Source organism: Sminthopsis crassicaudata, chromosome 4 (assembly GCF_048593235.1).
Source record: "Sminthopsis crassicaudata isolate SCR6 chromosome 4, ASM4859323v1, whole genome shotgun sequence".
NCBI classification, from domain to species: domain Eukaryota; kingdom Metazoa; phylum Chordata; class Mammalia; order Dasyuromorphia; family Dasyuridae; genus Sminthopsis; species Sminthopsis crassicaudata.
Window position 1 is genome coordinate 200,244,659 of NC_133620.1, and position 23,789 is coordinate 200,268,447.

General features: G+C 34.3%; 1 protein-coding gene across 6 annotated transcripts in view; it reads left to right on the top strand.

Annotated features, from left to right (window-relative positions):
- POPDC3 (popeye domain cAMP effector 3) overlaps positions 1-20,860 on the top strand; it is a 29,065-nt gene extending 8,205 nt beyond the window's left edge. For 2 of the 6 annotated variants that reach the window (XM_074310197.1, XM_074310198.1), the window contains 5 exons: positions 1,841-1,915; positions 10,586-10,680; positions 11,821-12,546; positions 17,967-18,075; positions 19,778-20,860. In XM_074310197.1, coding sequence (XP_074166298.1) covers positions 12,062-12,546; positions 17,967-18,075; positions 19,778-20,053 — 870 coding nt within the window. In that variant the 5' untranslated portion in view covers positions 1,841-1,915; positions 10,586-10,680; positions 11,821-12,061 and the 3' untranslated portion in view covers positions 20,054-20,860. The remainder of the gene's footprint in view (positions 1-1,840; positions 1,916-10,585; positions 10,681-11,820; positions 12,547-17,966; positions 18,076-19,777) is intronic. The other 4 variants (XM_074310199.1, XM_074310196.1, XM_074310202.1 and 1 more) reach the window with 3 other exon arrangements.
- The last annotated feature ends 2,929 nt before the right edge of the window (positions 20,861-23,789 follow it).

A 23,789-nucleotide genomic window follows, 5' to 3' on the forward strand; every position in this document is an offset into this window, starting at 1 on the left:
AATGATTGTTCTTAATGATGACAATTCTTTGATGAAAAAATGAATATTATGATAGACGGATCTATTCCAATGAAAGGCTGAGGGATGTGACTGATTATATCATATACTTCCAAATCAACCCCAGCTTTGGACAATCTAGGCAAAGGATTTACCACTCTGCTCCATCCTGCTCAAACCTGCCTGAGTGGAACTTAGTGAGCCAGAATTCATCTTAGATTAAATTCTTTGTAAGGTTTTCTAGTTGTAGGGGCAACAACTCCATTTAGATAAGATAGTCTAGATGTGGTAAATTTTTGGTAAAGATCAGAGATCTCTCCAATAATTTGTTATTTAATAACCATTTTCTCCGTTGATAACTTTGAAAAGAATATTATCCCTTGGAAAGCCAAATTGTAAAGGGCTGAGGGTAGATTGCAAAGGGCTGAGGGTGGAGGAAGAGAGTAGAGACAACAAAGTATACAGTAAACAACCTATAGTTTTTGTTTAGAAATCTAACTCTGCCAAGAGTTCCTCTGGCCATCATTTCTCCTTTCATTGACATGAATTTAAGAAGGAATAAAAATGCAAATTCCTATGACTGTTTATCATTCATTAAATACACCAGGAGTCAGAAGACCTGGGTTTAAGCACCAACCTTGATTCTTTTCATGTCAAGATCTCCATAATCCCTTTTGGGATTTCTTTGGCAAAGATACTAAAGTGGTTTGAGGACAGATTTGAATTCACAAAGATGCCTCACTTTGCTGTCCCCACTTGATGTTTACCAATAGTATAACCATCAGTTAAACTCTCTGAGACTCAGTTTCATCATCTATAAAAATAGAGATTGCATTAATTCTACAGTGGTTATGAGCTTCAGATGAGGTAATTTAGGTAAAATATTTGTAAAAAACCTCATTATAGTATATAAATATTAACTAATGATATTATAATCATATTAACATATTATGATTGCTATTCTTGAGCTGGTGATAAATGAAACCAACAGAAAACTTTCCCAATTAGATAATTTCTAAATGCTTAGATTATAAATTACTTTTGAGTTCTTTAAGATAAGATATGAAATTACTAGGGAGCAATTATTTATTTTTATTTTTGGAGACCGTGTGGTGTGGTAGAGAAAGCCCTGAACTTGTAGTTACAGTTACAGATTTGAGTTTGAATTGTCTCTTTCTTTTTGTTACCTGTTGGACCATGGGCAAGTCATTTAAAGCCTCAATTTCCTCATCAGTAAAATAAATGATGTAGGCTCCATGTCTTTTATAGTCCATTCCTATTTTAGATCTATGGTGTATGATTGTGCTTCCAATTTGATACAAAAGGAATTTTTTTTCTCCATTGCTCCTAACATGTGTTATAGCTATTGGTGAGTATAGTGGCCACAATGAATAAGTAAGGTGGTGTCCCATTCATATTGTAAGATTTCAGTATAGTGTAAAATCCTTTTTTTTTGAGAGAGAGAAATGTACTAGAACTAAAGACTGGTAATATTGATTTTATAAGACCTAGTATATAAATCACATAGTGCTCCCTTCTATATGAGCCCAATATATGATAAAATCTCCCATAATGAGAGTAGAAATGGACATAAGGACATCTTAACATTTCTACTGGCCCTGTTGCTACTTCATGCACTTTAAGTACATTAGTAACATATAAACATAAACCAGACAACAACACCAGAAATAGAACCAATTTTCTTTGACTAAATAGAAAAGGAAAGATAGGGTTGATGTCAAAAGTGAATAGATATGGGATCAGAAAGTCTTGATGTAAATTCTGGCCTTGCCAATTATTAGATGTGTGAACTTCAGTGATTAATTTCTTCTCTGGATTTCAGTTTCTCCATCTGTAAATTGATGATGTTGGATCAGATTTCCACTGGCCCTTCAAGCTATTGAAAAGGAAGAAACTGGTAGGAATCTTAAAAGAAGAAAAGGTTCTTATTGTTTGCTTATGTTTGTGTCTTGTATACATTCTAAGTTCCCTGGTAATAAGGATTGTCTTTTTCATGCCTTTTATTTCACAAAGATCATGGTATCTCCCATATCATTTGACTCATTCTCATGTTTAATTTTATCAATTAATTAATTCTCAATCATATTTAATCATCCCAATCTCTAGAACAATTCAGATTTTGTTTAAATATTTTTCTTACTAATTAAGTTTTAACATCTCTTAATCAACTGAATTCAGAGCTCCCACCAATTGATCAAATATTAACAAATTAAAGAAACTTTCTTTCCCAATAGTAATCATTAATATTCTTCTATATAATAAACCCTTTGATCTCTAATAATAAATAAATATTAAATTTGTTGGACATATACTTTTTAATGAGGAAATAAGTAGCACAAAGATGTAGATAATTAATTATTTACAATATTTTAGTTGTGAGAATGATCACCACCAGGATCACTTCAAACCTTCAGTTTAATAGCAGGAAGGAAGAAACAAGCCCTTGGTAAGTGCTTAACAAATTTGATCTACTTTGACACTTCTAACAGCTTTGGGAGGTAAATGATTTCTTTCCCTCATTTTACAACTGAGAAAACCAAGGCAAACATTAAATAACTTCCTCTGTATCATACAGCTAGTAAGCATCTGAGGCTGGATTTGGAACTCAGATTTTCATGGCAGAAGGACCTAATATGCTACCTAGCACTTGACTTCACTTCTGAGAACATAGTGAGGACAAGTAAATTTTTTTCGAAAGAATATTCTTCATCCTTTTCACACCCAAAAGATTAAAATGATTCAATCAAGAAGGAAGACCTCTCAAATCTTCTTTCTCTTTCTTCTCTGCCTTCTTTCTGGCCATGACAAAAAAAAAAAAATTAAATAAATAAATAAAGCAAAAAACAAAAACAAAAACAGTATCTTCGGCTTTTTCTAAGCCATCTCCATGAACAGTTTTTACAAACCCAGTATCAATATTACTTTTTGCACAATATTTCCTTTGGCTCTTAACAATACTTCTAGCTTCTATAGAAAGATGCTATTGAAATATGTTACATATAGATGAACAAATCCACTGACACATATATTGGTGGCAAATAAATATTTTTCAAAATGCTATTAATGTATTTTAATCATATTTATTTCTATAAGTAATACATCATATCATCCTAGTCCATGAAACTTTCTTTTGTGTCATTAGGCAAAAACACCTAATTTTGTGATTTTAAAAAAAATGCACATAGTAGTAGTTTATAGGGTCAAAGATTCAGAACAAAAAGACCATCTGGACTAATCCTGTCATTCTGTAGGTATGGAAACTGAGGCCTAGAAAAGTAATGTGACTTGCCTAAAACTTCCAACTCAAGAACAACTTCCAGAGTCAGTGTTCTTATCACATTACATTGTTTCCAATATCTCTGCTAGGAAAGATGGGCAGAATGCTTCATTTGCTATTCTCTGGAACAAATTAGCATTTGAGTTTAACTTCATTTAATAATCTTTTGATTTCTATTTTTACAGTCAATATATATATTATTCTTTTTGATTCTCCTTGTTTCATATAAATCTTCCCATATTTCTCTGAATTCCTCATATTAATAATTTCTTAAAGCACAATAAGATTTAATTAATTTTACATGAGTTTTTTTATTCACTTTTCAATAGATGGACACCCATTTTCTTTACAATTCCTTACTACCAGACTACTGCAACAAATGTTTCCATACATAGTGAGTTCTTCCTTCCTTCCTTCCTCTCTTCTTTCTTCCTTCTTCCCTTCCTTCCCTCCTAACTTCCTTCTTTCTTCCTTCTTTTCCCCCCTTTCTTTCCTTCTTTCTTTTCACCAGTAATAGAACACTGCATCATAATTTTCCTTGCCTAATTCTGAATTGAATTTATTGAATTGAATTGAATTTACAAAGGTTGAACTGATTCATAGTTCCAAAAGAAGTTTTATGAAATATTATTTTCCCATATCCCCTCCAATATTGATTATTTATATTTTTGTCATATCTGCCAATTTTCAGGTTGTAAAGTAAAACCTCACAGTTGTTGTAATTTACATTGCTCTTAGCCATTAGTGATTTGAAGCATGTAATCATGTGAACATTTATAGTTTTACACTAAAATTATTAACTTGAAGTAAAGATGCCTCACATTTTATATAGTGTTTTACTCCAAGGCATTTTAATGAACATTATCAAATTTATGTTTACAACAACTCTGTGAGTTAGGAAGGGGAAATAATTATTATCCATAATTTACAAATTGGGAAACGGAGAGCATAGAAGTTAATTGATTTGTCCGTGGTCACAATGCAAACAAGTAGGTTAAAAGTAACTAGAAATAGTGAAGGCATATAGGTTCTAGTTTAACTACAATCTGGAAAAAGAAGAAACCAATTACAGACATGATAATTTGATATCTGGAGTGTATACTGAAACTGATACTAATTTAATGAGTAAAATATTGGTATAATTGTGTTCTTCTGGATTGTCTAGCAAGCAAAAGCTAGTTCAATGATACATGCTGTCTAGAATCATTGATTCCAACTAAATTAATACTTTAACTTAGAAATTCAAGGTTATAGGAAGACAACAAGGCCTCAGTATAAATCCAGTATTGTACATGGCATTTAATTTTTTTCCCAATCTAATTTTCTTCCTCTTTCTCCTCCCTTCTAAAGCTTTCCCTCATAACAAAGAATAAAATAGATGGGGGAAAAATTTAACAAAATTAAACAATATATCTAAGAAGTCTGATATTTCTAGAAAAGAAGGAAATGTCTTGTTATATGCCTTTGCTTTGTCATTATAATTTGATTGTATCAAGCTTTTATTTTTGTCATTATTGTTTTTTGCATTTATATTGTTGCAGTTATTGTGTATGTTATTTCCCTGACTCTTCCTATTCCTTTTTGCATCAGTTCATATTAATTTTCCCATGTTTCTCTATATTTACTATAATCATCATTTCATACAGTACACTAATGTTCTATTACAATTACATAAAACAACTTGTTTAATCATTCCCCAAATGATGGGCATCTACTTTGTTTCTAGTAAAAGACAAAATAGTGTAGACATTCAACTAAAAAAGTTTTAGTTTTTTTTTTTTTTAATTTGCTAACCACTTGTCTTTGTGAATGTATCTAGGAGACTATATCTTGTGCAGAATGCCTTGTAACTATCTCTATAATAGAAGTATGGGATTTCTGTGCCTTCCTTCTCCCCGCCACCAAGATAAATGTTGGAACACTTCTCTGGCTTCTTGTGGCATGGGAATGGCAAAACACCATAATAAATCTTTTGGATTGGTTTTATGGATCATAATTCCATCATTTATTTATTGGATTAGTGGAGCTTTTCCTTTTAATACTACAATATGGCTGGTAGCCATCTTGGCCTATTTTGCTCTATATTTCATTGATTTTATGGAATTTATGTTATCTTAAATAATATTCAGATTTGAATTGGCATTTGGGAAAAGTTTTCTACAGAGGCTTTCTTCAGACCTGGAGCCTTTTCCTTCCTTATCTTCATCTTTCTCAGGCTTTCTTCAAGTCTTGGCCAAGGTGCTACTTCCTGTAAAAAAAAGCTTTTCTCAGTCCTCTCTTTACTTTAATGTCTTCCCTCTAAGATTTTCTATATCTTGTTTGTACAGAATTGTTTGCAACTTTTCTTTCCCACTAAACAATGAGCTCCTCCAAAGCAGGAACTATTTTTTGTATGTATTGCTTTTTAGGTATGTTTATTATTCCCATTTTACAAATGAGGAAACTGAGGCAGAAAGTTAGTGACTTTCCCAGGGAGCTGAATGATTCCATTCAATTCATTAAATTTTAATTATCACATACTTATTATGTGTTAGGGCTCTATATATAAGACTAATTTTTTTTTTCAAAATGAGGATCATCTCTCTATACAATGAATTTGCAATTTTGTTGGGGATTGGGGTGGATAATTGGTTCTCTATGACAAATAGCTATAATACAAAGAAGAAGATGAATATACATGAAATTCAATTAAGATGGTGCAGCAGATAGAGTTCCAGGCCTAGAATCAAGAAAATTCAAATTAGGTCTCAGATACTTACTAGCTGTGTGGCCATGAACAAGTCCTTTGTTTGCCTCAGTGTCCTTATCTGGAACTGCAAACTACTTCCTTAGTGGGAAACCCTCTAGTATCTTTGCCAAGTAAACCCCAAATGAGGTCACAAAGGATCAGATACAATTGAAAACAACACAATTAAATGAATTCAACACAATTAAATGAATTCAACACAATTAAAATGCTAAAAAAAAAATTAGCAGAGAGGTTGGAACAATTGCCATAAGAAGCTATCCTGGATAAAGGTCAGCATAGAAATATGGGTAAAATTTCACCTGAAGGAAATGGAAGCTAGTAGGGAAGGGTATTCTTGAAAAAAAGAATGAAGTAGGAAGGGTCTCAAATATTGGAAAGTGAAAGCGCAAATTTAGGGACCCCAAGTATGTTGGAGTAGAGGGTATGGGAAAGGGAAATTAGAGCTTAATTGTAAAGATTTTTAAATGGCAGACAGAGAAAGCTGGATTTTATTCAGGAAGCACTAGGGACTGTTTGTTAGTTTTTGAGAAGTAGAATAATGTAATTAGACTTGAGCATTAGGAAGATTGATTCACAGATATGATGGACTGGATACAAATGAGGCTGCTTGGTAGGAAAATGGAAAGAAATTGTCCTGGTCCAAAACTGGGAACCTAAACTCAGGTGATGCCAGTAGCAATGTGAAAGATGGTATGATTTTAAAAGAAATCACAGGAGTAAAGCCCTCAGTACTTGGTGTCTGATGGGATCCTCTTCCAATTCCAATTGAAATAATGAGAGTCATGTCCCCCCTTTAAGATGTTAATTACTTGACTAGGCAAGAGGTTAATGTAGGATAAAGAACAATTGGATTCACAGTTCAAATTTCAACTCAATTATTTACATATCATCTGTGATCTTGGATATGTTATTTCAGTTTTCTGATTTTGTTCTTCCAGAAAATTTTTTCTCCAGAAAATGAATCTTCTAGAAAATTCTTCTTCTAGACAATTAATCCACAAATATTGGCCTATGCTTAGAAATATAAAGACTATTGTGGTCTCTGACCTCAAGGGGATTATATTCTAATGGAGGAGATAACCTGCATATATCTATACACATATATACAAGTATGTGTATAGCATATACAAAGCAGAAATAAAATCATGTATACTATAATATTTAACATGTATGGGACTGCCTGCCATCTAAGGGAGGGGAGGAAGGGAAGGAGGGGAAAATTCAGAACAGAAGTGAGTGCAAGGGATAATGTTGTAAAAAATTACCCATACATATGTACTGTCAAAAAATTATAATTATAAAATTAATTTTAAAACATTTTTAAAAGAAATAAAATCATCTTAGTTTCATGGAAGACACTGGCTGCTGGGGAACCAGGAAGAACCTAAAATAAAAGGAATTTTGAACAAAACCAGGAATTCTAAGAAGCAAAGGGAAAAGAAAGTTTGAAGACATGAAATGGTACAGAGAAAATTGAGTGTTAAAATAGAATAGCAAGGAATATGGTTTGGCAGCTAGATGGCACACTGGACAGGTAGATAGAGCCCTGGGCTTGTAATCAGGAAGACTCATCTTCATGTGTTCAAATACAGCCCCAGACACTTAATAGTTGTGTGATGCTGGGCAAGTCTCTTAACCCTATCTTCCTTACTTCCTCATTTGTAAAATGAGATGGAAAAGGAAATGGCCAACCACACTAGTATCTTTGACAAGAAAACTCCAAATGCACTCACAAAGAGTTCGCTATGACTAAACAACAACAAACAACAAAATAGTTTGGCTGGATCATAGTATTCATCAATGACTGTGCAATATGTAATAAGGTTAAATATAAAAAGCTTTTAGTGTTAAACAGAGGAGTTTTTATTTGATTCTAAAGATAGTAAGGATATAATGACTTTAATGAGAAAAGGAATAATTCATGGTTAATATGTGACATAACTGTGTAAAATACAATTCAGACTTGCATTTTAGGGAAATCACTTTTGCAGTGTTGTAGAGAATGGATTCAAGTGGAGAAGCCTTTAAAAGAGTGAGAGTAACCAAAAAAAAATATTACAATAGTTTAGTCCATTAGTACTTAAACTTTTTGATCTTAAGACCCCTTTATATCTTAAATTATCAAGGATCCCCCCAATAAACTTTCGCTTGTGTCAATTATATTTATAGGTATTTATTGCATTAGACATTAAAACATTGTATTATGATGATAGTAGTTTTGACCTCATGGGCCACCTAAAAGAGTCTCTAGGACCACCTGAAAGTCTCAGGTACCAGTTTGAATCCCCAAAATGCTCTTTGAGAATTGTTCTCTAGATATGAGATAATAAGGACCTGGAATTCAGTGGTGGTTATATGTATAAAGAAAAGGGGACATATGGAAGAAATTGGTCAGTTCACGCTTGATCTCTAATAACCCTTCCAGATCTAACAGTCCATCACTCTAAGTTTAAAATTAGTCCAACTTCTTAATAGGAAAGTATTACAAAATTTACATATCAATATGAAATTATTAAAATATTTTTATTTTGTATGATTTGCTGCTTCTGTTTATCTGGCTAGTTCATGTCTTCCCCTATTTCTCTGAATTTCTCATGTTCATTATTTTTGTTGTGCAATAATATTCCTTTATATTTATGTACCACTATGTGTTAGGCCTCTACCTTATTTCTAGTTCTTTGTTCCACAAAAAGTGTTACTATGATTATTTTTGATGTATCTGGGAACTTTCTTTTTTTTTCTTTTTTTTTTTTTTTTTTTTTGATCTCTAAAATATGTATTCAGTAGTACAATCCCTGGGTCAAAGAGGATAGTTTTAGTCACTTTCCCCCATATAACTCCAAATTTTTTGCCAGCATAAGTGGACCAATTCATAGCTTCATCAACTATGATCCTTAGGATCCTTCCTAAGGAAGGAAGGATCCTTAGAGTTTTAAATCTGGAATTCATGGACTTCCAATAGTTCTATATGTAATTTACAGGAAGTCCATAAATTTAGACAGGAAAAAAATTACATTTTTATTTTAATTAATTTCTAACTGAAATTTAGCATTATCTTCAATTATTTAAAAGCATCATTCTGTTGAGAGATCCATAGCTTTCAACAGACTGACAAAGAGGTCTGTGTCACACATAAAATATTAAGAACCTTTGCTTCTTTCTCAATTCCTCATTTTACTCATTTTATTGATGAGGAATTTGAGCTTCTGAGAAGTTAAATGAGTTGTCCAAGATCATAAGAGTAGTGCTCAATAGAAGCAGCAGCATACTTACTCTCATGATGGGAAAACATGAATTGTTTCTATCTTTTGTCATCTTTGCCAATTTACAGGGCATAGGATAAGTCTTCATATTTCCTTTAATTTTCATTATCACTATTGACTTTGGAGCAATCTTTCAAATGGTTGTGAGTTTACAATTCTTCAGTGGAGGAGTATTTATTCATATGAACAAGTTCAATAAACCATTTATCCTTTGGAGAATGACTGTTACATATTGTATTAGTTCTTGCCATATTTTCATCATAAATGACCATGCAATCCCTATGAACTTATTTCAGAAAATATCCTTCCCCTCCAGAAAGGAATCAGTACCAAAAGTTAGGGACAGGGGTTTCTAACTCCATTTGTAGCAGTGAAGATGATGTGCTCCTTTCCCTCTGGCCAAGTCATTTTGCTTCTCTATGTACTTTTTCCATGGAACAAAGCCATGATACCTGATATCTCATCAACAAGAGCTCTGCTAATAGACTGTTTTAAAAATAAAATTACTAAAAATAGCCCCAAAGTTCACTACTTTAGTTTGTTATCATAGGAGAAAAAGCAAGCTCATTTTTCTAGTGGATGCCATTATTGTCCGGAGCATCTATGTGCCTCTGATAATTGCTGTGGATCCTTCAGCTCCTACAGCATTGGGAATTCATACTGTGTGACTCACATAGAATAAGAGTTCTTTTACCATATGGCTTAAAGGGAAGAGAATGTATGTGTAACAGAGCAGTGTTGGTAGTAACATTTTTGACCATCTGGTAAATCAGTATACAGTGCATGTAGCCAGGAGTATTCATAGCATTTGTTTAGCTATATGAACTCAGCTTTTACCCTGAAATAACCTCTAATACATTAAGCTAAGATGGAATCGTTTTTCTCAAATTTCTTGAAGTTTGGCTCATGTTCAGATTATTTTTCTGTCCATTGATTTGTTAATGAGAGGATGGTTGGAGGACAATGAGTCTACTTATGCAATCCAGCAATTACTCTGTGATTAGTAGTCACTTGGGAACAGTAAGAGGTTAAATTACTTGCTCAGATTCACACAACTAGCATGGATTGAAGACAAAATTTGAATATAGAATCTGAAGCAAATATTTTCAAAAACCAAACTTTTATAGCATAGAATGTTACTAGTAAAGCAAAGTTATTTAAATTTCTTATGCATATCTTAGAATGGAATGATTCAAGATTTAGAACTGGAATGAATATTAGAGGTCATTATTTCCTTCTAAACCTACCCTTATTTTGAACTTCTCTATTTCTGTCAAGGATATGATCATCCTTCCACTTACCCAGGTTCACAACTTTGGAGTTTTCCTGGATTCCTCAAACTGCCTTTCTCTGCATATGCAATCAGATGCTAAGTAAGTCTTGTCCATTCAACCTCCACAACAGTTCTCACATCCATCCCTTTCTCTCTACTAACACAGCCTCTATCTTAGCTTAGGCTCGGGACCTCATCATCTCTCCCATGAACTGTTACAATAGTCTTCCAAGTGGTCTCCCAGCTAACTGGTTTCTCCCTTCTATAATCCAGACTCCACACAGCTGCCAGTGTTGTTCTTAAAGCAAAGATCTGACCATATTGTTCCCTTGCTCAATAGATTCCAACAGTTCTCTATTACCTCTAAAATCATACACAAATTTCCATTTTGAATTTAAAATCTTCACATCCTGGCTATAGTCTGCCTTGCCAGGTTTATAGCATATTAGTTCCCTCCATGTACTCTATGTTCCAGCCAAATTGATTTTGTTATTTTTCACATGGGGCATTCCAACAGTTCATCATCACTCCTTTTGCACAAGTTGGAATGAACCAATTCATAACCTCTGCCCCTTAGAATCTTTATTTTCCTTTATAAAACTTTTCCTGATTTTCCTAAATGTTACTCCATATACTAGTTCATATGGACTATTTTTTCCTAACCTGTGGTAGAGACTTTGGAGCTTGTATTGGACCAGTTGGACACACTCTACTTTGACCCCAACATAATGATGTCATTTTGGTTCTCTTTAAGAATAAAGGAAAACAACCAACCAACCAATGAGCCATCTGTTAATGCTTTGCTCCCCAAAATTAACTTTGTGTTTGTTTTCTATGTTATCCAGATACTTGTGTGCATGTTGTCTTCCCCAATAGGAGATAAATTCACTTTTGTCTGCCCCCTTCCCTGTTCAGAATAGTGCCTGGGATATAGTGGGTACCTAATAAATGCTTTCTGATTGATGAACTAATCTAATTCCCTTATGAGTTGATTGAGGCCCAGGGAAGTAATATTATTTTACTAAGGTCACACATGTGACAAAGTCCATTTTAAACCATATTCCTCTGTTTATAAAAATCAGTTTTTAACAGACTTATTACCTAAGTACTCCCTAAATATTTGGTGTTTTTAATATCCTAATTTGCAACTAAGTGTTTACTTTTCTAAGTTATTCTAATGATTCTTTCAACATATCTCTTGATTTTTAAAATTTTAATTAAATGGATTTTTCCCCTTTAGGGCAGGGCAGACCATATACCATGTAAGGACTGAATCCAAAATGGGAGGTCAGCTGAATCTACAGAAATTAAGATGGTTTCCTGAATGCTTTCACTGCCACAAAGACTGAAGTTATCCACCTGAGCCCAAATATGAGATGTTCCTGGCTCATGACCAGTTAGCCCAAGATCTGAGGATGGTGCAGAGAAAGTCTCATTTATCCACTTAAGAACTTTCAAAATAAATCCAGTCTCAGCCAGCCATGGGAGAAAATGCAAGCATATGGTGGAACTTGCTAGGTGAACATCCACTCTGCACAGCCTGGAAGCAAGAGGCAGAAGGGTCCATTTATCACCTGGCTAGCATTTTATTTATAGTTGGCTTCATGGGAGGGAGTGGATTCTTTGGGCTCCTGTATGTATTCAGTTTGCTGGGTCTGGGATTCCTCTGCTCTTCAGTTTGGGCCTGGGTAGATGTCTGCGCAGCTGATATATTCTCCTGGAACTTTATCCTGTTCATCATCTGCTTCATGCAGTTTGTCCACGTGGCCTATCAAGTCCGCAGTGTCACCTTTGACAAAGAATTCCACGAGCTCTACAACTCTCTGTTCCAGCCCCTGGGAATTACATTGCCCGTCTTCAGGAAGATTGTTTTGTGTTGCCAAGTGGTCTCGTTGGAAAAGGAGCATTGTTATGCCATGCAGGGCAAAACACCAATCGATAAACTCTCTTTACTTGTGTCAGGAAGGTCTGTACCATCTCTTCACTTTCTCTCTGTGTGTATTAGTATGTGTTCCCTCTTTATCAATCTGTTTCCATCTTAGTGTGCAGTGGTTCAAAGTATATTTTAGCAAAAAAAAACAAAAACCCAAAAATCCAAAAAAACCCCTTAGTCTTTAACTGTTGCCAAAGCACCATCCATATTTTCCCCATAATGGTCAACTGAATCGTTCCATATCTATAACTACAGAGGCATACCTTCATATCATAGGGAATTCCATGATAGAAGCATCTTGGAAACAAGAGGTTTCAGGGAAGAGATGTAGGACAAAGAATTATGTAGCTGAAGCAGGTCATGTTCCAGGTCAAACATTTCTTCTCAGAAAATCCTACAAATGGTAATTCAAATAAAAGTATGTGCCTATTTACTATTACTATTTACTGCTTCATTTGTTATCAATCTAATGCATTTCTAGCCAAGGAGATAATAGTACCAAGAAATCTGAAATCTTGTTAAGTTACCTTATTGATTTTATATATAAATATATATGTACATATATCCTTCTAAGTAATAAATGTTATTCTCTTCAAATTGTAATAATTATTAGCAATTATGAAAAATGTATAGCATGTTCTATTTTGGAAAATTCCAAAATATTTAAATGAATCTTAAGGAATTTTCTCTAATGGTACAAATTGAACCCTACTCATCCCTGCCTATCTTGTATAACTTTTGCCCATATCTTCCCTCAGAAAATCTATTCTACATGCCAAATAACTTCCTGGAAAATTAAGTTTACAAAAACCTAAACTTAAGAAATTGGGGGTAGGGATAGAGAAGAAACAGGTTTTCTTTCCTCCCTCTCTTCTTCCCTCCTTCCCTCCCTTCCTTCATCAGTGTGAGGAATGCCTAGTGTTGAAATTCTGTCCAGTAATTCAGATCAGCAATCCATGTATAACATAATTTTATGGCCTTTCTGGTCTACTGTCTTGTCCATGGTCATATAGTCAGTCATTAAAAGTCAGAAACAGGATCCCAAATCTTGATCCCAAAACTGTCCCTCTAATCCACTACCCCACATTGTGTATAAATTCAAGATATTGAATTCAATAAGCCATTCAATAAGGACTTGCTACATGCTTACTCTATTCCAGACACTATTAGGTGCTGAGATTACAAAGAAAAAAAAAACCAAGACCATCTAAGGAACTTACATTCTGCTGAAGGGATACAACATATACAGGAGAGAAATACAAGTTACTTTATTTTATCAGGGCACTGACAAAAGGGAAGAAACAGAAAAGTCCTCTTCAGGTAAGCATCAGAGAGCCTTAAAGAGAGTCAGAGGCTCCAAGATAGGTAATTGGAGAGGGGAAGCACTTCAGGGCCAGCCTATCAGCAAAGAGGCAGGATCTGGAATATAGAATATAAGAAACAACAAGTAGGCTGATTGTGCTGGATTTTTGTGTGTAGGAGGCATGATATCTCATCAGCCCACAGACAGTTTGGAGCAAGACTGTGAATGACCCAATGTCACACAAGGAGTTTCTATTTATTTTAGAGAGAAGAAAGAACAATAGGGTCATTGGAGCAAAGCAATGTTCAGATCCATGGTATGGGAATATTAATTTGGTAGCCTTGTAGAAGATGAATTGGAAGAAGGAAGATGCTGAATGCACACAGATCAATTAAGAGACTGTTGCAATATATAGGCCAGAGACAATGGGAACCTGAACTAGAGTGATTATAATTTGAGTGGAAAAAAGAGGATGAAGGTTAAAAAATATTATGGTGGTAGAATTGACAAGACTGATGGGATATGAGAGATGAGATCGGGATAATCATCAAGAGTGACTCATAAGTTTTTGTGAATTTTGGTGACTTGTCAGAATGGGAGCTAGATGGGACAGTAGATAGAGCTAGATCTAGAATCAGAAATATTCTTCTGATTTTGCTAAATGTAGGAACCCCCTCACAAAAAAGTTTGAGTTTTGTTGGACAAGGTTTGTATTTAGATGAATTCCTGCTGGGCTGTAAGTATTTAATTTCCATTTGGACAGTCTCTTTTTTAAAAATACATTCTACAATATATAATACATTCTATAATCGTCCTATGAATCAGTATCAAACTCTTGGGTTTGAAATACTCACTTCCTTCCCCTTTTAGAAAATTAAAATGAGGTTATATTAATGGCATACACTTTTAATACAGCCTCATATTTTTATCAACTGTGTGACCTTGGAGGGAAAAAAATTGCTTCAATTTCCCCATCTGTAAAATGGAGATAATAATACCGTCTATCTTCCAGTTGTCAGGACCAAATGAAATAAAAATTGTGAAGTTCTTTGCAAACCTTAACCTTGCTAGTAGTTATCATATGGTTCTCTTGAAAAAACATAATGAAATTAGAAAAAAAAGATAGATTAAGGAGGAAATATTTGATTACTTAGTTGTATAGAAAGGATCATTTATTTTATAAAATTATTCATAGCAAATGTGAGCCTCCTTAGTACAGTTGAAATTGGGACTTAATTTTACTCTCACATTTTCAGGGATATATCTGTTGTATAAAATAATCTGAAGTTTAGAAAGTGTTATAGAGAAGGACTGACATATGTTAGGCTGATTATTTCTGATTATCTACATCTTCTTCTCTGTGACTAACCTTCTATAGAGTCTCTGTAGCTCTAGCTCCTTTCTTTGCCCCAAAGTCCATATCTTCCAACTTTTAACTTCAGCTTCTAACTTCTATCTCTAGCATTGATTCTTGGGATGCATGTGTCCCCAGGCCATAAAAATGAGATGAAGAGGGTGTGAGGTCCAGATTCTTGAAGTGTCTTTACAATTAGAGAAAAGAATATTATTAATGATCCAAAAAAGGAGAGTGAGAAAGGAGCAGTAGCAAAGGTAGAGGAAGAATCAAGGGACAGTAAAATCATGAAAATCCAAACAGGAAAAGATATGCAGAGGATGATCAGTAGCATCAAATGGCATATATTTCTTTGTCTTGTGATCAAAGATACCATGAGAGCTTCAATCAGATGTTTTTTGGCAATTCATAAATGGTATCTATAATACTGTCCTGAATTACTAAGTGAATTATTACACATCATTAAGCTTAAGAAAGAGAAGGGGGAGGGAAAGAAAAGGGAAGAAAGGAAAATGAGATGTTTTCCCATTTTTTTGTCTCTCAGCACCTCTCCAATGTACCATAATTCTTCAATTAATGATAACAGGTATTTAGTAACTACATCTACAAGTTATTTCAGTGTCTTTTTATGCTATGGTCCTGAAAATCATCTCTCATTCTCTGAAAAAAAAAACCTCACCATTTCCAAATTATTTTTAAAATCGCTGTCCATTTCCTATATCCTACTTTATCTTCTAAAAGCTTTACCCTCAGTTAGAAGAACTGATGGATTTTACTTGTGCTCTTGACTTTTTCAGTTTCCTGGCCAGGTTCTTTCTGGCAGTATCATTTGTTCCCACATGAAGTCATCTGTAGTAGATAGCAACCTTTAGAGTTCACCAATCTTAAGAGACTCTTTTAACATTTAGAATGCCTGACCAGAAAGATAGCATTAGTTCTAATGGGCCACTAAGGTCATCATACAAATGCATGTATACCTCTTTTCAGAGAATTACCTGCCACAACTCTTCTTCTCTGGAGCCAATAAGAGATGCTCCCAATAGAGATCATTCCACTTTTCTTGGAATGCTAGAGAGAAGAAGGGTATTTCTCCAGCTCTTTTACCTCCATCACCAAGACTAGTTTTTACTAAAATGTCCACATGCTTATTGATGGCAGGTAGGTGGTACAGTGGACAGAGTCCTAGGCTTAGAGTTAGGAAGTCTCATCTTTCTGAGTTCAAATATGCCTCAGACGTTTAATAGCTGTGTGGCCCTAGACAAGTTACTTAATTCCTGTTTGCCTCAGTTTTTCAAATGTAAAAAAGAGCTGGAGAAGGAAATAACAAACCATTCTAGTATCTTGCCAAGAAAATCCTAAATTAAATCACAAAGCATCAGATATGATGAAACTAATGAACAATAACAATTTATTGATGGTATGTAAAACATAAACCTGATACAACCAGTCTCTATGAGAATATTCACAAGAATAAATCCTTTGCATTTAATACCTCCTAAAGCTGAAATTTTCTTTTTTTTTTGACAAAGTAGTACGGTATAATGGAAATTGTGTTGAACTTTAGGGTCAAGAGAGCTCAAGTCTAACCCCTGCACCTACACTTACTTGCTATATGATCATAGAAAGACAAGCCTCTTAACTTTGCCCCGCCTCAGTTTTCTCAATGTGGGAAGCAGGTTAACAAAATCTATAATACTTTATGTCATAGGGTTATTATAAGGATTAAATAAGATAACATAAAAGGCTTTGCAAATTCTTGTCTACCTAAAGTTAGAGATTATTATTTGTGGTCTCCCTAGCTTACAACAACAAAAAATTATTTGCCCCCAAACACCATAGAGATTGTCTCCCTTTTTTATGAGGACCTCCTCCTAATCTCTTGTTGTTATTCGGTTATTTTCAGTCACATCTGACTTTCTATAACTCCCATTAGATGTTTTGTTGGCAAAGATACTGGAACGGTTTACTATTTCCTAATCCAGTTTATTTTACAGTTAAGGAAACTGAGGCAGAGTTAAGTAACTTGCCCAGAGTCGCACAGCTAGTAAGTATCTCAGGCCCGATTTGAACTCAGGGAGGTGAATCTTTTTGACTCCAGGCTTAGCATTCTATCCACTTGGTCCATTCTCCTAATTATAGTTAGTTATCCAATGTTCTAATTGCCCCAGCACCAGCAGAAGGGGGATAGAAATCATTCTCTGGGAAGAATTGTATCACCTAGGATTGGAGATGGAGTCCTAGCTGACACATATCAATTGTAACTCAGTCTTTTATTACCTGTGCTGAAGATGTGTTTCTGACCTCCTAAAATGACTCTGGATACTTCCCCTTATAGAGAAACATTATTCCATGTAATGCTTACCCCCTTCCAGGACTATTGGTGTGGACCTGAACTTTAGGAACACTTAAACCCATGTGTCTTGACTAGGGACATGATTATAAGTTACCAATGGGTATCTATGGGAAAATATGCTACATGTTCTACACAACCAATATATACCTGAACTTTGAAACATTACCATTAATTTGGCATCTGCTTGAATGTATAATTATCCATGTTAATTCTTTGAGAGGTTTCTTTTATTCTTTGTCTTTGGATGCAAAATGCCTAGCACATAGTAGACATTTAATAAATGCTTTTCTATTGATGACAATGTATGCACTTTACTCCCGCCACTTTTTAGGTGGATGGAGTTTTGGGTAGTAAAAAAATGGGAGGAAGATCCAAAGAACTCCTACTATTAGAATGCATCTCTCTTATAATTATATAATTCTTACCCATTGTACTTGGCGTAGGATCAGAGTGACAGTGGATGGAGAGTTTCTGCATTACATTTTCCCCCTTCAATTCCTGGATTCTCCTGAATGGGATTCACTGAGACCCACAGAGGAGGGTATTTTTCAGGTAAAGCATGGATAAACTGCATAGTAAGCACTCAATTCTCTGGATTTTGAACAATAAGAAAATGTAAAAGAAAAAATTAGTACAAAAATTACTCATTCTGATTACTATTACTTCTATTCTGTTATTATATCCTGTAATGTCTTTCTTTAAAATAAATTAAGATATGCTTTCCTCGTTATGCAGAGCTCAAGCTTTTGATATATGAACATACATGAAACTGGTTTTTATATAGATAGGAAAAAACTAATAGCAAATTTTAAAAATTGTTTTAGATAATCAAACTGTGTTTAATTCAGGCTGTGCTTTTAAAATCTTTGGAGGACAATTATCAGACTTGGAAATTCATTAGTGGGACAATTTAGAAACAAACTAAAATTCAAAGATATGTTTATATTGCTAGAAGGGAAGTAATTTGTATTTTCTAGGAAGTGCCATTCTCTTGGGCATCATGAAAAATTACAACATCTGTTTGTCTCTGTTACATCTAGTTATTTTGAAAGTTAATGACTCATTAGTTCCCATAATAGATTTTATTTTTATTTCTATGGTTTCATATCTAAAACATACCCTTTAGTATAACCTACCTAAGGCATTTTTTGTATAGAACATGGGCATCCAAATAGGCCTTGAAATGGTTTTATTTTACTGTTTTTGCTTTTTGTTATTGTTGTTTATTTATTTTTAGAGGCAATTACACAGTGAAGTGTTTGAGGTCGGATTTGAACTCAGGTCTTCCTAATTCCAGAACCAGCAACCTATCCATTGTTCCATCCAGATGCCCCAATTTAAAAAAAAATAATACTGGACATCAATAATACCTAATAACTTGCTTTGTAATAATGTATATATTTTTAAAAGTAATTTTAACACATAACATAGTATCAGATCTTTTTAATCATTTCCTCTAAGTCTCCATCAGAAATTTTTGTTTATACATTTATTCCTATTCACTCCCCTTTTATAATATTGTAGTTATAGTCAGCATTTCTGTTTTCTACTTTGTCTTATTTTACAGAGGTCTTTAGTTCTCATTTATATTCATATTTCTCATTATTTTCAGTCTTAATTATATTATCCCAAATTACACTAGTTGTTTTAGTAGCATAATATACTTTATTTAACAAGATGTTTAATTCTAAATTTAACAAATTTCCCCACCTTATGCATATATATATACACACACATATATAATGACAGAAATATAAGATGGAATCAATAATGTTAAATAAATTTGTGCTTTATTGATCTTAATAACATCTTCATATATTTGAAAAAATGTCTAGGATATAATGTATTCAGTATAGGGAAGGTGTGATTGCTAATTTATGGATTCTCACATAGGCCTAATAATTCTGTAGCCTAAGGGTTGGCATCCATGGTTTTAAATCACAAAAAGGGCCAGAAGCTTCCAAAACACAAAACATCTTATTAAATTCTCAAAAGCTGTGGTCATTTTGGATACTTAAGTATTCATAACTGCACTCCCCCTGTGCACATACACACTTTTGGAATATGTTATAGATTACCAAATTCTATCCTGAAATTTTAAAGGAAATTAAATGAAGAATAGAAGGAATAAAATGACAGCATTGTTTTCTTTTCTGAAGTTAACAAAACCAATTCAAATGCTATCCACAAAGAAGCTGCCTGTATTTATATTTGATTCCTTTAATCTATTTGTTCGTGGTCTTATGTTTTGCAGGTAACCCTCATAGCAGAGACAGATTGTCGGTATGTGGCTTGGAGGCGAAAGAAACTGTATTTGCTCTTTGCTCAGCATCGTTTCATCTCCCGCCTGTTTTCTGTTTTAATTGGCAGTGATATTGCTGACAAACTCTATGCCTTGAATGACAGGGTGCATATGGGAAAAGGCCATCGCTATGACATCCGGTTACCTAACTTCTATCAGGCTGCCACCCCAGAAATAGCCAGATCACCTCTGACAGAACATTTTAGGAAAAATACCAGAAGATACTGACCTAACCATTTCCAAATGGTGTCTTTTTTTAAGTATAAAAAATTCTCTCTTTATCAGCCATTACTCATCTCTAAAAATTCTCTTTATCATTCCTAGAATTAAATAGGAAAATTAAATGACCGAAGTAAAGTTCACCAATATTTTTATAAATCACACTGGGAAGTCACAGGGCTCATATCTCTGGTTAAGTACAGCTATTTTCATGTACCACATTGATATATTTTTTGCAACTAGCCCACTGTTTTATGTATCTCAAATACTTTGTCATAGTTAAGCAGTTGGTATTGATTTCTCTGGTGAGTCTGATTGTTATTCTTGTGACAGGAGGAGATCAATAATCATAGCATGTATTTGGTGCCCCTTGCATCAGAACTGGAAAAGCAAAATTTTATATGCTCAGATTCTTTACCTAATTTATTCAAGCCTATGACCATGACTTCTTTAGAGGAACTGTACTGGTCAGTTTCAATCTCTCTCTCTCTCTCTCTCTCTCTCTCTCTCTCTCTCTCTCTCTCTCTCTCTCTCTCTCTCTCTCTCTCTCTCTCTCTTTCTCTTTCTCTCTCTCTGTCTCTTTCTATCTGTCTGTTATGCTCTCTCTCTCTCTTCTTCTCTCCCCTACTAGCAAGTTAGCTCAAAGCAAGAGTTACATCAGCTACAGCTTTCACAGTTGCTATTTGAAAAAAATTGCTTTGGTCCCTTATTGATAGAAACAAGTTATTACTTTATAGTGGATAGAGGTTGTTTATTTTCAATGTTGTATTAGTTGATGTTACTTTGCAAATAAAATAAATTCTAGATAATATAAAATGCCTCTTTAAAAGACTTTTTATAACCATAAATAATACAAAAAGACATTACATGCAAATAGAATATTATTATTAAAAATTAATAATTAGAATCTAATTAGAAAGACATTACATATCACTTCTTTCCATTGTTAAAGTTATGTTGAAGAAGCAAGATTCCAATGCACCAGATATACAACTAATATTATATAAAAATAACACAAACAAGAAAGTCTTTTAAGACAGTTCTTTCTTTTTATTTTTTTTATTTTTTTATTTTTTATTCATTTTTCCACATTATCCCCTCCCTCCCTCCCTCCACTCCCTCCCCCCAATGACAGGTAATCCATACATTTTACATGTGTTACAATATAACCTAGATACAATATATGTGTGTAAATACCATTTTCTCGTTGCACATTAATTATTAGCTTCCGAAGGTATAAGTAACCTGGGTAGACAGTAGTGCTAACAATTTATATTCACTTCCCAGTGTTCCTTCTCTGGGTAGTTATTTCTGTCCATCATAACACAAACAAGAAAGTCTTTTAAGACAGTTCTTTCAATCAGCTTTATCAGAAAGAGACAAAAAAAGGCTGCCACAAACATACAGGTCCCTTTCCCTTCTTTAGGCATTGAACTATTCTCAATACTTTTCATTCCTCTTTTCTAAAGATTGCCTGCAAGTTGGTTTTTGATGTATTGAAGAAGATTTAAGTCACAAAAATACTATTTTCCTATTTCTTAGAGTCAGAGATTACACAATTTAAAAAGGGACAGGGGCTTGCCTGCAGGTAAATGTTTAACAACTGGCTCTCTGGAGGTGGAGTGGGGGGAGGTGAAAAACAACGACATACCCACAATGCACTTTTTTTGAGGCAATTGAGGTCACACACCTATTAAGTGTCTGTGGCCATATTTGGACTCAGATCCTTCTGACTTCAGGGCCACAATACACTTTAAAATTCAATGCACATCATTAACATTTTCTCCATTACTGTGTTACATCTAGAAAATCAGCAAAACAATAAAGCAAGCCTTGATTCAAAGAGTTGCCTCATTTCCAAGGTGTAAATGCTCACAATGAAAATTTAATAATCTAGCTCTCACAAACCTCAGAACATGCCTCCATAGAGGGACTTTAGTGGCCACTGAATCTAAAGCTCTAGTATTATGGATATGAAACCTGAAGCCAGAGAGTTGAGCTGCCTTATTTAGAATTACAAAGGGAGGAAGCAGCAAAGCCAATGTTCAACCTTAAGTCCTCTGACTCTACATCTTAGCAACTATTATATAATGGCAGTCAGTGGCTACAACTTGGAATGCCCATTTGGAGTCAACTATGGAGTCCACTTTTAGTTTAGCACAAAGACAAATCCCTTACCCTTTCTAAGTCTCAAAAAAAACCACATTGTTGATAGGGTTGTTATGAGAATCAAATGAAATAATAAATATATATTACCTTGCAAACCTTTAAGTATTTTATAGATATTAAATACTAATATTATTATCATGGTTATTGTTAGTTTGCTTCTAGTCAATTGATCATCTCATCAATAAAATACTCCTGCCAATAAGATCTTCCTCATGTTCTCTTCTTGTAAGATGGAACAGTGGAGCACATGAGCTTTCTATGGATTGTCCCTCAGTCTTGTTATTTTATTTCATATTTTCTGGTTGTTAATATCACTGGTAATATTCTTTATGGTATTTATCTTGAATAATTCATCATATATAATATATTACAACTTGTGTTTCCATGTACTTTTCCATAATTCTCTATATCAAATTCAACATCATTTCTTTAGCTTTCTTCCTTGTTGCAGAGAGGTGGGAAATTAGGAGGTAGAAGCTTACTAGACAGTGTGTTAAGAAAGAAATATTATCTCATTTAATCTTCAAAACCCTGAGAGATAGGTGTACTTTTTTATCTCTGTTTTACAGTTGGAAAAACTGAGACAGGTGACAACTGTGACACATGTCCAAGGTTTCATAGTAGCTGAATTTTAGCTCACATTTTCCTGATTCAAGACCCAGGGTTCTATCCTCTGTGCTACCTACCTGCCGACAAATGCAGGACAGCTTCCTGACTCTATATTCATTTTCCATTTTTCTCTTTTCTGATACCTTGTTCAAATTTTCCCATGTCTCATATTTCTCTAGGACAGTTTGTATTCAGCTTTGCATTAAGCACATTGCAAGCAATTCCTCCAAATCCTTGCTATAGTAGTCATAATCCACTGTGCTTCAGGCTTTTGGAAGATGTAGTTAGAAAATATAATGTCTCTCTCTTCTTTCAATATCCCATTGCAATAGAATAGACTAAATGGAATAGCATAGCAGGGAAGGACAGGAACTATGAAGGCGAAGGACTAAGATGCATAGGGATGAGAATACAAGGAGCAAGACAAAGAATTTCTGCTCTCAAAGATAACAACCCTAAATCACAGGGATAAAAAAACAGGAGATAAAACTTTTCCAAATATTGGATTAGAGTAGAACAAGCTGATGAGGGACCCCTCATATTAGAATCCTTTCTCAAATGAACATGGTACCTGTGTAGAGACAGTGTAACATCAAACGGTGGGCAGAGTTCCAGACTGAAACCTAGGTCATTAAATACTTCATTATCATATTGCCAGAGCCGAACTGAGCTCATAGTTGATTCCATCTCTGTGGTCTCATCCAAAGATGGTAGAAGGATGAGGATAAACCTGTAGCTACTTTACACATGAAACATGCACGCAGCTCATACTTTCTGAGGCTCATGGATCTTCTGGAGCCTTGAGGTTCTATATAATCAGCCTACATATGTTCTATAATCTGGGCCACCAAAGCAATCTGAATGGCATTACTCCAGCTCCCTTCCTACGTTTCCCTTAGGCTTCATATTTTGTGATTTCTTTTTTCTCTTAGTACTTTTCTTGAAATTCACCTTCACAAAAACATTG